Here is a 17,871-nt window from a genome sequence, read left to right as displayed (position 1 = left end):
TTTCCAGGGCATTTGAGAAGAGTGCCCCGCGGCTCTATAATGAGTTACCCGGGGATGTTAAGAACAGTGACAGTCTGGCAATCTTCAAGAAAGCGCTGAAGACTCACTTATTCACTAAGTCCTACGACTTAACAAATATGAGGATTGAAGACAACTTTAGGTGCTAATATTACTGTTATAATGTTAGCGGCCCTGTGGAGCGCTGCTGCGGCGACGGGCCTGAATCCTCATCAACGGTATCAAATCACACTGGGCACTTTTTCCTCCGACCTCCTACCTCCGACCTCCGATTTCAGGCGGTACCGCCGACACCTGCTAGCACACTCGCTTGTTTACATCCTACCTCCAGCTCCAGCAGCAATGGCCAACCTGTTCCAGCTACTGCCCTCCAACTCGAGTAATATTGTCGTCGCAGCACTGCTATACGAGCGATTTCATCTTCAAGACAAGAAGAAGAAACGGGCGTGGAGACGGCAGTGGCTTGCAAGGAGAGAGAGCCATGTGAGTTTGTTATTGTTTGGTTCCCCGCGAAGTCAACTGAAAGCCTATGTTCTTACACCATAAAGTTGTGTTTTGTTTGTAATACTGTCTATTTATGTTCCATATGTTACTCCAAAATGTGCAATAAATACATTAACCATGGCAAATAGTTTATTTTTTTCAGTAATGTTTACAGGATGTCATTTGACTCGGTAGTTTCTTCCGCCTTCCTTCGACTTTTTCCCGAATGGTACGGGCTGCAAATTTGCTCCGACAGTCGGCGGAAAAAGTGCTGGAGGTAGGCGGTACCGCCGATTTGTCGGAGGTCGGAGGAAAAAGTGCCCAGTGTGATAGTGTGATAAGCCTTCAGTAAATTGGTTTCCCTTCTTTCTGTATCATTTGTTGGGGTTATTTCCTAGGCGAGACTGCTGCCACATTAATAATTATGGTCACCAATCCTTTACAAAATACCTTTATATGCTCTAGATTAATATTATGAAGACTGTAACAGTTCCCTTAGGTTAGTATGTTTTGGGAGGCGCCCACCAGGTCACGTTAGGATAGGCTTCCCGCCCCCAAAATCCACATGATGAGGCGGGGGCTCTAGGAAGCCAGCACTCTGTAGATGCGCAATCAACGTAATAAAATTCATAATATTAAAGATGAAGAGCTATAGTCCATGTAGTGATATTCTAAAAGCTTTACCCCTATATGATGAGCTAGTGCTGATTTAAATAGATAGAGACTGAAGGATGACCAGGGATTCTGAGAGGCTATTTTGTACTGGTGGACTCTAGTGGGTAGATCAGGAGTTAGAACAAATAGGTCTGAAGGAGCGATTGCAGATTTATTACGAAAGATCTGCCAGTACTTGATTATGTTCATTATTGTGTGGGGGGGATTTAGCTTACAGTTTATTTTGGGGGTCTGGGGGAGCACACATTACACAACTTATGCTTCCATTCGCTTAAATTTAAGCACATATAGATAAATTTTATTATCAGGGATACATACAACAAGTATATTTTTCCAAATATAATATAGATACAAGGATATAGCGTTTTTTAGACCTTTACTCACTATGCTTCCATTCACTTTACTCTCTTATGCTTCCATTCACTTAAATTTAAGCACATATAGATAAATTTTATTATCAGGGATACATACATTTTTCCAAATATAATATCGATACATGCAAGGATATAATGTTTTTTTTATTCCTGGTGCTACTTACACATGTATCCTTAGTTGTATAATCACACTCTGTACTGTCTGGGGGTTGGGACGGCATGCTCCTCCCTTTCATGGCATGGCTCAAACCGTTTCTGATCTTGTAGCAAGACAAAACACACACACACTCAGGAGGGCAGGACTGTCGGCCTTTCACTGCCGCAGGACCACATACACATATAGGAGGGCAGGATTGCTAGCCTTCTGCTCCTGCTGGGAAGATGAGGTCACAGCTTCATGGCTTACATCCTGTACCTATTGTATACAGGTAAGATACCATACTAAAAAAAAGGGTGCGGCTGCTGAGGTGAGGCAGGCGAGCTCGGGGCTCGAGGGCACCGTTGCCAGATTATCGTACTCCAGAGCCGCGTAATTACCGGTTTCTGGCTTTAACTGTTGCCAACAAGCACCAATAATTAACCATTTAAACGATATCCATATATGAAGGCAGTTATTTGGGTGATGAAAGCAGTTTATTGGGTCGGAAATCGGCAAACATAAAAGGCTGAGTACGACAATCTGGCAACGTTGCTCGGGGGGACCGATTTTTCCAGTGTTTTGGAGTGGGCCGAGTAGCGCATATAAACACAGGTCGGCGCATGCGCAGTAGAGGGGGGAACAGGGGGGAACGTTCAGTCTGCCACACCGCTACAAAGGCCTGGGGGCGGATTCTGAAACGAAGTTACGGCGTCGTATCTGCTTAAGGCGCCGCAAGTCCGGCCGTAGCGCTTCCGCTGGTATACTCAAAACACCGGCGCGGCCATTTTGAGGAGAGTTACGGCGCCGCAGGTTAAGGCGGGTGTGGGCCGCCCTAAGTGAGTTACGGCCTCCTCTCCCTGCACGCCTTCGCTGCTACAAGTGGAACCTATACAGCCTTTATACAGGTATGAAATGCATATAAACGATGTTTACGTAGTTATACTACTTATAGAACTGTAAGAAGTGAATGAACTACCAGTAAGATGTTTAGTAATACAGTAACTAGGAAGTTTGGTGAAAACTTGTGAGAGGGCTTCCCACTGCCTCTTGCAATGATACATTTTTATTATGTGGAGTTGCAAAGAACCGGTAGTAGATAGGTATGTTGCCATGTTCCTATACGCACAGCATCACAATTGAAAACGGAGTAAATATATATGCATTCAGTTTACGCGCACGACACCATTTTCCTCATATTTGCCTTCCTAAATCCTACAAACTTGGGGATCCATCCCCCATCCTTAGCAACGTAGTATCTTGCACGCGTGGGTGAGCAGGGACATCACTGTGTTGCAAGTGTTGTATATATACCATAGTGCTGATAAATGTTAAAGGTAACTTTTCACAAAAATGGTGTTATAGCTTGCATATAGAATACAGCATCGTCTGAATGTCTGAGGTTATGAACAAAGGTAGGTTAGGTTTGTGTCAGTGCTGTTAGCATTAGTAGCTCCTCTTCCGAAAAGTTTGGCCTCCTTTTCTTCGTAGGGGGCAAGGTAGGGGGTGAGGAGAGAGGCTCCATTGTCGTGAGAGGGTGGGCACCGCGGGAACGTTCGCACAACAGCTGATTTGTGTTTATATCCCGCGATTGGTCGACGCTTCCTATTTGCCGACTAGAACTTGCCCCTGATTGGCCACTGAGACGCGGCCGCCTTACAGCGGCGCGCGCCCTAAGGTCCCCTTACGACGGCCTTAAAAAGTTTTGAGTATGGGAAAGGAATGCAGAGATACGGTGCCGTAGCGCGGCCGTAGCCAACGGCGCCTTAGTGAAGTTAAGGCAGCGCGCGGGCCTTAACTTACGGCCCTTCTCAGAATCCGCCCCCTGGGGGCGGATTCTGAAACGAAGTTACGGCGCCGTATCTGCTTAAGGCGCCGTAAGTCCGGCCGTAGCGTTTCCGCTGGTATACTCAAAACACTGGCGCGGCCATTTTGAGGAGAGTTACGGCGCCGCAGGTTAAGGCGGGTGTGGGCAGCCCTAAGTGAGTTACGGCCGCCTCTCCCTGCACGCCTTCGCTGCTACAAGTGGAACATACAGCTTTCATACAGGTATGAAATGCATATAAACGATGTTTTACGTAGTTATACTAGTTATACAGTTGTAAGAAGTGAATGAACTACCAGTAAGATGTTTAGTAATACAGTAACTAGGAAGTTTGGTGAAAACTTGTAAGGGGGCTTCCCACTGCCTCTTGCAATAATGCCATTTTTTTTGTGGAGTTGTAAGGAACTAGTAGATAGGTATGTTGCCATGTTCCTATGCACTAATACTTTATGGACACCATCACAATTGAAGATTGGGTAAATATGCAGTTTATGCACCACACCATTTTCCTCATATTTCCTTCCTAAAGCCTACAAGTTTGGGGAAATGTTTTTTTCTTTGGGGAAAGCCATATGAGTGACAGCAACCTGTCAGGGGGCTTTGCCACACCTCGATCCCCAACCTATCGGAGGCTGCGCGCCCTCAACCCCCCTAATTAGTCGTGTAATAAAATATATCTGTAATTGTTACTCCTGTCGAAAGAAATGCACGTGTTTATGTTATCCATTATCAGGTGGTTTTATTTCACCTTTCCAGTGGTGCGCTGACCGGTGACTGATTCTGTGTCTACTCCACAGCCATGGAACTTCTGGCAGCACATCTCTTTGAACGAAATCTGAGGCGTGAGAGGAGATACAGAGATCCACTTGACCCTCTTCAAGTGTGCGACGAGCACCTTCTGAGGCACTATAGGATGCCTCGGCATGAGATTCTCAGACTCTGCGACGAGCTGTCTCCACTGTTATCACGGGCAACAAAACGGGCTCATGCTATACCCACTCACACGCAGGTGCTTGTAACTCTGCGTTTTCTTGCAAGTGGCACTTTTCAAAATGTTATCGCTGATACCACAGGACTCACTCAACCAAGTGTGAGTCGAATAATTTCTAGTGTGACCAACATCCTATATGAGAAGGCTAAAATGGAAATTAAAATGCCAACCAATATCTATGATGTGAACAGAACAGCAGCCGCATTTAGTTTTATAGGTGGTTTCCCCAGAGTAATTGGTGCCATAGATTGCACACACATACCTATTAAGGCACCTATTGAAAATGAACATATTTATGTAAATAGAAAGAGTTTCCATTCTCTGAATGTGCAAGTCATTTGCAATGCTGAGATGCTGATTACCAGCTTCAGTGTCAAGTATCCTGGTGCCACAAATGATGCCTTCATTTGGAGAAATTGCCCTTTAAGAGACAGATTTGAGGCTGGGACCTTCAGAGATTTTCATCTGTTAGGAGACTGTGGATATCCTCTTGAACCATACCTGCTGACACCCTTCCATGACCCCATGACTGAAGGTGAGCGGCAGTACAACAGGAGCCACAAAACTACAAGGGTCATCATTGAACAAACCTTTGGTGTCCTGAAGTCTCGCTTTCGCTGCCTTCACCGTTCAGGTGGATCGCTGCAGTACGACCCCAAGAAGTGTGCTAAAATAGCTGCTACGTGCATGTGGCTCCACAATAGGTGCATAAGAAGAAGAATTCCAATGATCGCACCAGTTGGGAATGATGATGGTATGAATAATGACAATGACATCATACATGGTGATCACAACCCCACAGGGCAAGATGTGAGGAGGGAAATAGTTGAGGGCTTTTTCACCTAAATGTAGACAGTTCAGTGACTAAGTGATATTATGGTGCATATAGTAGTTGAAATAAATATCTCATTTGAAGAGGTAATTCTATTTGTACTTTTATGTTACATAGCAGGTGACATAAATATGATCTCATTTAATAACAGATCCTGAACACTTTTGATATTTTGTTACTTACATTTTAATGCTAAATATACAGATTTTTTTAAGTATTTATTTCTCTTCCCTCAAAATAATTACCGTAGAGTAACAAAAAAATAAACTTTCAACTATAGCATTTGAACTAGAAGCTTTTATATATATCACATTTATTTGTATCATAAATATATTTACTCTTATCACAGTAGAGCAGCGCCTCTGTGGTGCAGTGGGACGGAGAGAAGTCCTGCATCCACGTTGTCACTGCCTTATCACAGCATTGTGTGACTATATATTGCACTTTTAGGATCTAAAATAGCTACTGACTTTAATAAGAAAGGTAATAAAGGTAATATCTGTGCCCCAGGATAGCAGTTTCTAGCCTGTCAAGCCTTGAACTATTTTTTCTAGTAGGTCACCTATTCTGGTAAGGTTGTCACCTATTCTTGTAAGGTGTCTATCTAGCATCTCTTGTGTATTATTTTGAACATTAATAACTCTTTGGAGGCTTGCTGTCTCCTCATGGCCACGGGTTGATCCACGGCTACCGGACTGGCCTCGTCTCGGAGTGCTGTTTGAAGAGTTTGGCTCCTCCCTGTGGTAATCATGTTCATTAGGAACATGATTTGTGTCTTGGGATACAGATGTAACTGTCACTTCTCGGATGGCTGAAGGACCAGTAGCAGGCTCCAGGAATATGTTTGCATCCCTAGATACTGGATACAACTCAGCCATGGCCACCCTCTTGGGGGAGGTTCCTGCGAGGGGATGAGGCGTCGGAGGTTTACATGCTGCCACACTAGTTGTTCTGGGAGGTGCTGGCTCTTCATTCTCAATGGTTGCTGAAGCTGTAACAAAAAAAAACAAAAAATAAGAAAAAATGTACAAAAAAATATACAATATATATATATATATATATATATATATATATATATATATATATTTATATATATATATATATATATATATATATATATATATATATATATATATATACACACACACACACACACACACTCAGTGCAAGCTCGATATAACGAACTCCCTTTTCCTCTTACAATCAACCACTTGCACACACCCCATAGTTCACAAAATCCTAGACTGGCTTTTCCGCCTAGCAACCCGATAGAAATCAGTCTACTTCTGCTGGGTACCAAGCCATGTCGGCATCCCTGGCAATGAACAAGCCGACTCTCTGGCATGTGCAGCTACACTGTCCCCATCCATTCGTACCCGTTACTCTCATGTCCAAGCTACAGACTAATTTCTTTTTATTGAATAAGTGGCAGTCCTTCTAGACAAGCCTTACCACCAATAAACTTCAAACAGTCAAATCATCAGTATCCCCCTGGTTTAACCCCTACCATAAAAAACAGATGCTGGGAGACCTTTGTTGCACGATTACAAAAGACAAACACCCTCCACCTACTTTAGCATTCACACCCTCAGCCGATGCCTATCCCCCACCAAACCACCCTAATTAACTGATCATATTAATTCCCCTTGACCATAGTACCATATGACCTTAGTTGTCTGACACAACAAATTGGTGTTGCAATTCAATTAATCCCCAAATAGGGGAAGTAGCTGAGAAAAGCCACTGATAGGGTTTATTGTGTATGCCTTTTTTAACTGAAGGAAGAAAGTAAAATATCTGTATAGTTTGTTCACACTTACCCATTGATGACAATTCTTCGCTATCCTCAATATTAGCGAGTCCATCGATGGCCTCAAGCTCAAGGAGAGACCACATCGCTTCTTCGCTGGCTTTCAACTGGTCATTAACATCCAGTGAGCCACCACCTTCAAGGATGAAATAACTTTATTAAACATTGGAAGAATTTATCACATGTGCCATTGCACTTTAAACAACTCCTCCAATACAGACTATCAGTGGCAGGTAAATTAAAGAGTTCAAGCTAATATTGCCGGGGCCTGAAAACTCATCAACGGTAAACAATAAATTAAGCTTTCTCCTTTCTAGGTAAATATTTACTCATATATCAGTTAGCTTTTGTGAAATATAGTTAAAATGAAGAGATAAGGGAGGTGTTGAAGAATAATTTTGAAGAGGTAAATTAGAGTATGGGAGGAAGAGCAGAAGTGACTAGTATGGGGTGAGATACTGTAAGCAATAAAGGGGAGGGGGTAGGGGGAGGGGAGGTAAATTTATCGCAGTGGTCAGAATAGGATTTTGGGGTTGAATATTTTTTCCTGATAAATTTTAATGTGCTTATTATAAATTTGACATTTTTTCCATCACAATGTTTTATATCTTTGCCCCCACTCCCTATCTAACCAAACCTAACCTAACAACCTTAATTACGGGAGAAGGCAAAGTTTATTTTTATTTTTTCGATGAAGAAAATGATCCCGACTCCCCTAACCTAACCAAAACTAAAATAACCTAACCTAACCCTCTGTGGTGCAGTGGTCAGCACGCCTGGCTACAAATTTGCAGGCTGACCCACCCACCTGTTCATCCATCCCTATCGGGTTGGTTGATAAATGGGTAGCTGGGGAAACCGGGGGAAGATAAACTGTGGAAATCCCGAATGCTATTCCAGCCCTGTGTCTCGGGGTAGCGAGTTCTTACCCACCACAGGCTCAAAGGGCTAATGGGACAGACAAGAGCGCCACAGCCACGCACAGCCACTGCATATGCACCCCACTTTAACTAGGTAACCTAAAGCATTGGGGGCAATGGAAAAAATGCCAATTTATAATAAGCACATTGAAATCTATCAGAAAAAAGTAGTTTCTACTCCAAAATCATTCTGACCTCTGTGATAATAATACCAATTAACAAATAGCAGTAAGGTAAATATGGTGCCCTCCATTTTTCCTCTGCCCATCCAAGTACCCCCACTCTCCACTCCACCCCACAAAATGCATGTTCCCTTAGCAGTTTAAGCATGCTAATTACAGCAGAGTAATGCATCGAGCCTACACATCTGTTAGTTTGCCATGCTTTGTAAATAAAACCATTGCTACTGCTGTAAAGATATCACAATTAGGTGTCTTACCTGTTTTTTTCCTCTCCTTGTTGATCTTGGCTGCCTTCTTCTTCACCTCAGACCTGAAGTCCTTGAACTTCTTTCTCACCTCACCCTTCTCTCTCTTAACCCTCCCCACGCCACCTACTGCTACTGCAACGGTCTCCCACGCTCGGTCCTTTGATCTTAACGTTACACTGTTTGTAAGGGGCCCAAGTAACAGTGCCTTCCTTTTGGAGACCTCTGCTAACAGCATTAAGAGCTCGTCTTCCGAAAAGTTCGGCCTCCTTTTCTTGGTAGGGGGTGAGGAGAGAGGTTCCATTATCGTCCGTGACCCGTGACTCGTGAGAGAGACTGAGGTTGGGTGCGGCGGGTCACGTTCGCACAACAGCTGATTAGTGTTTATATCCCGCGATTGGTCGACGCTTCCTATTTGCCGACTAGAACTTGCCCCTGATTGGCCACTGAGACGCGGCCGCCTTGGAGCGGCGCGCGCCCTAAGGCCCCGTTACGGCGGCCTTAAAAAGTTTTGAGTATGGGAAAAGAATGCAGAGATACGGCGCCGTAGCGCGGCCGTAGCCAACGGCGCCTTAGTGAAGTTAAGGCAGCGCGCGGGCCTTAACTTACGGCCCTTCTCAGAATCCGCCCCCTGGGGCGGATTCTGAAACGAAGTTACGGCGTCGTATCTGCTTAAGGCGCCGCAAGTCCGGCCGTAGCGCTTCCGCTGGTATACTCAAAACACCGGCGCGGCCATTTTGAGGAGAGTTACGGCGCCGCAGGTTAAGGCGGGTGTGGGCCGCCCTAAGTGAGTTACGGCCTCCTCTCCCTGCACGCCTTCGCTGCTACGAGTGGAACATACAGCCTTCATACAAGTATGAAATGCATATAAACGATGTTTACGTAGCTCTACTACTTATACAACTGTAAGAAGTGAATGAACTACCAATAAGATGTTTAGTAATACAGTAACTAGGAAGTTTGGTGAAAACTTGTGAGAAGGCTTCGCATTGCCTCTTGCAATGATACATTTTTTTATGTTGAGTTGCAAAGAACTAGTAAGTAGATAGGTATGTTGCCATGTTCCTATGCACTCATACTTTATAGACAGCATCACAATTGAAGACGGGGTAAATATGCATGCAGTTTACGCGCACGACACCATTTCCTCACATTTGCCTTCCTAAAGCCTACAAACTTAGGGATCCACCCCCCATCCTTCGCAACGTAATATCTTGCACGCGCGCGTTGGTGAGCAGGGACATCACTGTGTTGCAAGTGTTGTATATATACCATAGTGCTGATAAATGTTAAAGGTAACTTTTCACAAAAATGGTGTTATAGCTTGCATATACAATATAGCATAGTCTGAATGTCTGAGGTTATGAACAAAGGTAGGTTAGGTTTGTGTCAGTGCTATTAGCATTAGTAGCTCCTCTTCCGAAAAGTTCGGCCTCCTTTTCTTCGTAGGGGGCAAGGTAGGGGGTGAGGAGAGAGGCTCCATTGTCGTGAGAGGGTGGGCACCGCGGGAACGTTCGCACAACAGCTAATTTGTGTTTACATCCCGCGATTGGTCGACGCTTCCTATTTGCCGACTAGAACTTGCCCCTGATTGGCCACCGAGAGGCGGCCGCCTTGCAGCAGCGCGCGCCCTAAGGTCCCCTTACGGCGGCCTTAAAAAGTTTTGAGTATGTGAAAGGAATACCGAGATACGGCGCCGTAGCGCGGCCGTAGCCAACGGCGCCTTAGTGAAGTTAAGGCAGCGCGCGGGCCTTAACTTCCGGCCCTTCTCAGAATCCGCCCCCAGGGATTAGCAACTATGTACTAATACTCGCTTATGTCGAGCTGGTTATGTTGAGGGGGTGAAACATAAGGAGGGGGGTTATGTCTCACATAAATTTCTTTATAAGTACGGGCCCAGGTCAATCCGTCGAGTGTCGAGTGATACCAAGGTATGTGAAGCTTTTGGTGACCTCAGCATCCTCACCACATGCATGAACAGACTTAACTGTGTCATCCAGCAACCTCCAACTGGACTTTAGGTTTGGCCCAGGAGACCTTCAGTCCCAAAGGCTTCGCCTCCGCCTGCAGCACTTCGAGAGCCATCACCAGGACCTCCAGCAATTCTGCAAGAGTACAGCATCATTAGCAAAAACAAGATCAGTAACCTTTATGTCACCAACAGATGCTTCGCAGTGCCGTGTCTTCCTCCCTTAATTCCTTCTTCTTTCCCTCCAGCCCTCTCTTCTTCATTCATATTTGCTTTATTTCTTTCCTTCCTCCTCTCCCGACCTTCTGCCAACCATTCTTGTCTCTTTCCCTACTACCCTCGCTCTTACTTTCCTTCTTTTATTCATTATCACCCTTCCTTCTTTCCTTCTCTCCCCCCAAACACATAAGCAATGTCCCTTCCTTCCCGTACACTCACAAACAGCACAACTCACTCACGCCGTCCGTCAAGACATTTCCTCCCCAGCATATATTCCTCGCTTCCCGCCCTTTACTGCCTCATCACAAACATAAACACCTTATGCTCCAACCTTTCATGTCCCTGACACATACACACACACACACGCCTTCCCAGTGCCCTTCCTTCTATTCCCCTCCCTCTCCGCCTCACCTTTTCCTGGCACCAAACACTTCTTGTCTTTGAAATACACACACACACACGCACACGCACGCACGCACGCATTTCCCCTTTTCATTCCCTTCCTTCCTTCTATTTTCTCATCCGTTTCCTCAGCCACGAAACATTTCAGATAACACCCATACATTCCCTTCCCATCTCTTCCGCTTCCCCTTCCCACTTCCTGTTCCGCATCCGTTTTCCCTTCCCCTTCCCCTTCTTCCCCTTACATTTACCACCCCGAGCTCTCTCGTTTTCTCCTAGATTAATATCTTCCTCACACCTCACGTCCCCCCCCCCCTCCTCTCTCTCTCTCTCTTTTACTTTTTGCATTTTTATCGTGCGAGTAAAATCTTCTCCTTCAGTAGTAGTTCTTGGTCAATTTCTTAAGTTTCGGCACCGTTTTCTTTGCTAACTTTACCCTTTTAGATCCATTTTCCGGTTTAGTCAGAAGGAACCGTATTTCCTTTCGCCTATACTTTTCCTGCTACGATCCCTTGCTTCGTATACTCCTCCCGCATCCCTTAATACAGTGCTGTTGATTGGTTTTCTTTCATTCCTCGCCTCGCCTCGCCCCGCCCCGAGTACTTGATCACTTTCAGCCTCCTTCCTCCCTTCACCAATTTACGCTTCTGTGTGCTTCATATTCCTCCCAAACACTCCAGTGAATCTCCTTCATTTCACTGTTTAGCTCACTTCTTCATGAATCATCTGCACTCTTCACCCATCAGACACAAGAAAAGCAGACTATGAAGCTGCTTGTATTCTCCTCTGTATAACCCATTATTATTATTATTTTTTTTTTTTTTGAGGTAGGGTAACTTTTTTCTTATAACCTGCAACTATTAGCGTTGTCCTCTTCGGCTCAAGACAAGTCTCAACAGTCTTTTTTTTTTTTAAACAGTACCATGTCTATGACAACTTCGACTCTGCCGATCGATTAACCGACAGTCGCTGTCGGTCTTGACGAATCTTGCAGACTGTCTGTGAACTGATTGGCTGACCAGCTGGCCAACAGTTGCCAAGGAGTTGGTCGACGGTCTTCTGGTTACGTAGCGTATTTTACACGTATTAGGACGAACCTTGAAAATTTTACGGACTGGTTTTGTGATTAACCTAAAAATGCGCTCACTACAATTTTCAGATACTGAATTTTATCTGTTTGACCACTCAGACAGCCAAATACGGAACAAATGGCGTTCCATATTGGTTCAAAACGGAACGCTTCATTTCACGCTCGATTACAGAACGATTCTGCAGTTTAAGGACCGGGTGGCAACCCTAGACACAACGGAAAATCTCGGCCCATTATAGCCTATATACCCCAGGACCCATGAAGAGTGCTATTAAGATGTCTAAAGGCCAAAATATCCTTTTAAAATTCTTGGTAGAATTCGGCGACAGTCGGCAAGGCTGCCGCCAAGACAGTCGCGAAGACCGTCGGGAAGACCTATGCAACTGTTGGCCAGCTGGTTGTCTAACCAGTTCACATACAGGCTGCAAGACTACCGTCAAGACCGTCTGCGACTGTCGGCCAATCGGTCGGCAGAGTCATGGTTGTCCGCACACCATCTCGTGCATGAGACCTATCCCATGCAGTAATCCTCGCTAAGCGGCCTAGATTTGCGTCCCAAATCCTGAACGCTCCTCATTCCCTCCTCTGATCCTTCCTTCCTTCCTTCCCTCCTTCCTGAAGGGATACGAGGACAGTCGAAGCTAAAATCAAAACAAAATATTCAGTTTAGCTCCTCATGGAAATGTTCACTGAAGGAAAACAGGGCGGATAGGGGAAGGGAGTTTGAATCTTGCTTTGCTATCTCTCCCCCTTTCCCTCTTCCATTCCAGCAAACGTGAATACCAAATTACTGATTTATTCTTGCCGTAATGTATCGCCGCAAGATAATGGGAACAGTTTACATGAGGACGGCGAGCGAGGAGCCGCCTTGAGTCCGTGGGAGGAGCAATGACAGGAATACTGCAGGAGTGTAGTTGTTGCTTATGGGTTACTTGAACACGGTTTTGTTACTGCTGGTTGTAGCACACGTCAGACAGACAGGCAGACAGACAGACACAGATAGACAGATATATCTATCTGTCTCTACATATCTATCTATCCTGTGAAATGCTCCGCAAAGTGGCGTGCTCCTAGGTTCGCAATTCATTCATTTTCTAATGAGACTCAGGAGGTCATGCGACACTAGCTGAGTGTAGATGTCGGAGAAGGAGGAGGAGGAGGAGGAGGAGGAGGAGGAGGGGGCGAAGGAGGAGGAGATGAAGGAGAAGGAGGAGATGAAGGAGAGGCATACATAAACAAAGGGACAGAGATGTCACCTGGTAATTTGCATAAGTTTGTGTCCTCCTCCTCCTCCTCCTCCTCATCATCATCATCATTTTCCTCTTCCTCCTCCACGACATTGTTTTCGTAAAGATGCACCATAAACTTTCCCAATTGCTTTTTCATTATTGTTAATATATATATATATATATATATATATATATATATATATATATATATATATATATATATATATAGATATGAGGAGATGAAGGAGGAGGAGACATCGCCCCTTTCAGGTGCGCCAAAGGCAAGCCTGACTGATGGGAAGCTGGGCGTCGCCCAGACCAAGGCCAACATGCAGCAGTAAACACTAGGGATGGGCAAGTACCGTTAATTTGAGTACCGGTAGTACCGGTATCGAAAACTCAAGTACCGTTAGTCTCTCTCTCTCTCTCTCTCTCTCTCTCTCTCTCTCTCTCTCTCTCTCTCTGAAATAAGTGAATATTTATTTTTTCGAAAAAAAAAATAGCATGTATAGTTATTATGGATGTACTCGATCATAGTCTAATAACAATAAAAATAATTATTAGCAACCTAAAAAACCCAAATGAGTTTTTTTTTCTTAATGACTTCTGATGAAATTCCCAAACAAATTTCCTGTAAAGAAAACTCTCTCTTCCTTCAACTTAATATCAACTAGAGTAGAAATGCAACGTTTAGGAGCCTTCTGATTAATGTAAAATCACTTAGGTTTAAGGACAGACCACCTAGTCTGTACCATGGGGTCTGTGTGGTCTAATTTTCTATGTAAATCTCTCTCTCTCTCTCTCTCTCTCTCTCTCTGAATGAAGTGAATTTTTTTTTTTTCGAAAAAAAAAATAGCATGTATAGTTATTATGGATGTACTCTATCATAGTCTAATAACAATAAAAATAATTATTAGCAACCTAAAAAAGAAAAAGAATCGGACATGAAGAATTATCCAGTAACTCCAATAAATAAATCAAATAATAAAATAATGGAAACGGGAGCTGTGATGGAAACGGAAAGCAGGACAAAATGGTGGGAACTTGTGGAGACGGTCAGCGGGGCAGTGACTCAGCGTCTACACACAGGGCCCATACCGCGTGATACCACATGGAGGCGGGCGGGCGAGCGCCGAGCGTCACTAAGATCCAAACGGTACCGGTACTAGCGGCAATGAGCAGTGCCGAGTGATCATTAAGCTTCCCGGAACCCAAGTGATCATGATGCTTTGCGGTGCCAGTACCGATACCAGGTATCGGTACCAGGTACCGGTACTTGGTACCGATAACTGGTATCGGTACTGGTACCGCGAAGCATCATGATCACTTGGGTTCCGAGAAGCTTAATGATCACTCGGCACTGCTCATTGCCGCTAGTAGCGGTACCGTTAGGATCTTAGTGACGCTCGGTGCTCGCCCGCCTCCATGTGGTATGAGCCCTGTGTGTAGACGCTAAGTCACTGCCCCGCTGACCGTCTCCCCAAGTTCCCACCATTTTGTCCTGCTTTCCGTTTCCATCACCGCTCCCGTTTCCATTATTTTATTTATTTATTGGAGTTACTGGATAATTTTTCATGTCCGATTCTTTTTCTTTTTTAGGTTGCTAATAAATATTGTTATTGTTATTAGACTATGATCGAGTACCCACTACCCATATCACCGAGATATCCACTCACTAAGTGGTGATCTCTCTCTCTCTCTCTCTCTCTCTCTCTCTCTCTCTCTCTCTCTCTCTCTCTCCTGCTACACCTCCAATATTTAATCATCTTATATAATTCATCATGCAATTCTTTATAGCCAGAAACTCTCGCCAAGGGATTCAAACTTTTTTCGTTAATGCTTTATTGGATAAATATGATCTCTCTCTCTCTCTCTCTCTCTCTCTCTCTCTCTCTCTCTCTCTCTCTCTCTCTCTCTCTCTCTCTCGCCTACTCACCTCCAATATTTAATCATCTTATATAATCCATCGTGCAATTCTTTATAGCCAAAAACTCTCGCCAAGGGATTCAAACTCTTTTTTCGTTAATGCTTTATTGGATAAATATGATCTCTCTCTCTCTCTCTCTCTCTCTCTCTCTCTCTCTCTCTCTCTCTCTAAAAGTTAACGAGTCATACGAATTTAACAGTGGCAAGTAAAAAGAAAACTAAGTCTTGGGTTAAAAGTTAGTGAGTCCCACGAGTCTTTAGAAAACGCTAATATATATTGTTATTGTTATTAGACTATGATCGAGTACCCACTACCCATATCACCGAGATATCCACTTACTAAGTGGTGATCTCTCTCTCTCTCTGAATGAAGTGAATATTTATTTTTTCGATAAAAAAATAGCATGTATAGTTATTATGGATGTACTCGATCATAGTCTAATAACAATAACAATATTTATTAGCAACCTAAAAAAAAAATCGGACATGAAGAATTATCAATAAATCCAATAAATAAATCCGAGCAACTGGTACCGGTACCGAGCAATCTGGTAACGGTACCGTACCGTTTAGCTGGTACCGTTAGTACCGGTACTGGTACCGGTACCTGGCCACCCCTAGGAAACACTTTTGAAGCTGCGTTGTGGGGGAAAGAAGCCTGTGGCAGGGTGTGTGAAGAGAGGAAGGAAGGAGAGGCCAAAAGGGTGGTATGTGTGTCGTTCTCAGGGGTAACAATGGATAAGCTCAAACACTCACTGGTTTTAGATAGGACTTAATTAAGGTGTGGAATGGTGGAGTCTGTGTTTCCCCGTGTGGATGGAAACAATTATTATGTCGGTGCTACTTATTGCCATGTGTGCATGTTAGTTTACGGTGTTAATGTTAACCCGTATTCATGGTATTTACAAGTGTAATTAGTGATGTAAGATACGTAAGCTAACCTCTAATAAGTGGACCCTGTCCTATGACCCTTAGTTCACCATCAGAATCTCTAAACAATAATTACCTCAAGTAACATTCTTAAAGTCGCGTTACCTATATTGCTTGGGCAGGTGATGATCCTGTGTGCGATAATGGTGCCTTATAAGACTGGGTTAATAAACTACTAATTTTACTCTGTGGTTTAAATGATCAACAGTTAATTCTACTGTGAGGTATAATGAACCTACATAATTAATTAAGAGTGCCCATGAACGGCACGACAATATAGTAATAAATACTAGAATAAACAATATAGTAATAAACACTAGACTGACAAACAATATCTATTAAACAACCCAGTAAAATTTGAAGGTGGAGTATCAGCCATATGATAATTCTCCACAGTGGCACATTTTTTTTTTCAAAGTTTGGGATCTAGGAGATAGCAAGGTTTTGGGGTTGGGGAGAAACAGTGGAACTGCTTCAAAACCTAATAAGAGGGCTTTTTCCTCTAAACCGGTGGTTCCCAACTTTTTTTTCAGGCGACCCCAATCATGCATCTCTAGACATGACCGTGACCCCACTAGTTTAGTTGTATATGTGTTATTATGATATAATGACACCATGTTTGATATTTTGAGGTCTTGACAACCCCAGAAAAAACGCTTGGCGATCCCACTTGGGGTCGCGACCCCAGGGTTGGGAAAGTGGGCTCTAAACCCTCCCTCATTAGAGGGCTTTGCTGTCAAACTCATTTCTTTCCAGGGAACAAGCTCCATACCCCAAAATTTTAGTCCAACCCGACTACCTACTTTAAATCTAAACTAGCAGATGCAATCCCAACCTTGCCAAACAATAAGCAAGCTTTATTTTAAGTCCCCGGGTAGCTGATAATATAGATGTTATTGTTGTTTAGTGACCGAGGCATTGCAAGTGGAGCAGTAGATGAATTGGTTGAGTACTCATTTACCATCCTGGTACGCAAGTTCAAATGAGGTATATTCATTCTTAACAGGTGTCACCAGCGATAGGGTCACAGGGCCCATGAAGCTTGAGCTATTCTTTCAATTATCGTGTTATTGTGTTATTGTGTTTCTCTGGGACTTGCAACAATTACACTTCAATATAATAAGTGACACTATTGTTAACCCCTTCCCGGTGGCAGGGCAGATGTATGTACAACCAAAAAAAAAATCGTCTCTGTATAGACGCTGTCGACTTTCATCCATACGTGTATATATAGATTCCCCGCAAGTGGGCATTCCAGATTGATATATATATATATATATATATATATATATATATATATATATATATATATATATATATATATATATATATATATATATATATATATATATATATATATATATATATATATATATATATATATATATATATATATATATATATATATATATATATATATGTCTGTGGTGATATATAGACTGCCGCAAAACTGAACAAACATTTGAATCTATATATAGATGTTATTTAAGTTTGATTGGTTATATGTATATTGATATATTTATATGAAGGTTTAGATTCTGTATCAGTGTAATCACTGACAGTAGATGAGTCAGAATCATCCAAGTCATCCAAAAAATCAGCATCTGTATCCTCA

At 43.4% G+C, this 17,871-nt stretch overlaps 2 protein-coding genes across 2 annotated transcripts; one reads left to right on the top strand and one right to left on the bottom strand.

The window, feature by feature from the left end:
• The first annotated feature begins 932 nt into the window (after window positions 1–932).
• On the top strand, window positions 933–5,532 carry LOC126980219 (putative nuclease HARBI1). The gene is made up of 2 exons (XM_050829852.1): window positions 933–3,735; window positions 4,268–5,532. The coding sequence occupies exon 2, from the start codon at window positions 4,311–4,313 to the stop codon at window positions 5,346–5,348; it is 1,038 nt and encodes a 345-aa protein (XP_050685809.1). The 5' UTR covers window positions 933–3,735; window positions 4,268–4,310; the 3' UTR covers window positions 5,349–5,532.
• Window positions 5,533–5,589: 57 nt separating this feature from the next.
• Window positions 5,590–10,355, bottom strand: LOC126980218 (myb/SANT-like DNA-binding domain-containing protein 4). Its single transcript, XM_050829851.1, has 3 exons — window positions 8,504–10,355; window positions 7,155–7,280; window positions 5,590–6,325 (listed from the first exon to the last, which is right to left on the bottom strand). Exons 1-3 carry the CDS (start codon window positions 8,793–8,795, stop codon window positions 5,856–5,858), a joined length of 888 nt encoding a protein of 295 aa, XP_050685808.1. The 5' UTR covers window positions 8,796–10,355; the 3' UTR covers window positions 5,590–5,855.
• Between the last annotated feature and the right edge of the window lie 7,516 nt (window positions 10,356–17,871).

This window comes from Eriocheir sinensis, chromosome 43 (genome assembly GCF_024679095.1).
Source record: "Eriocheir sinensis breed Jianghai 21 chromosome 43, ASM2467909v1, whole genome shotgun sequence".
NCBI lineage: Eukaryota > Metazoa > Arthropoda > Malacostraca > Decapoda > Varunidae > Eriocheir > Eriocheir sinensis.
This window is presented reverse-complemented; position numbering and strand designations above follow the sequence as displayed.

Excerpts from the sequence above, each read along its gene's own strand:
- LOC126980219 (XM_050829852.1), top strand. The coding sequence starts at position 4,311 with ATGGAACTTCTGGCAGCACATCTCTTTGAACGAAATCTGAGGCGTGAG.
- LOC126980218 (XM_050829851.1), bottom strand. The coding sequence starts at position 8,795 with ATGGAACCTCTCTCCTCACCCCCTACCAAGAAAAGGAGGCCGAACTTT. Across the intron at positions 7,281-8,503 it reads CAAGGAGAGGAAAAAAACAG|GTGGTGGCTCACTGGATGTT; the intron begins GTAAGACACCTA and ends TCATCCTTGAAG. Across the intron at positions 6,326-7,154 it reads CGAAGAATTGTCATCAATGG|CTTCAGCAACCATTGAGAAT; the intron begins GTAAGTGTGAAC and ends TTTTTGTTACAG.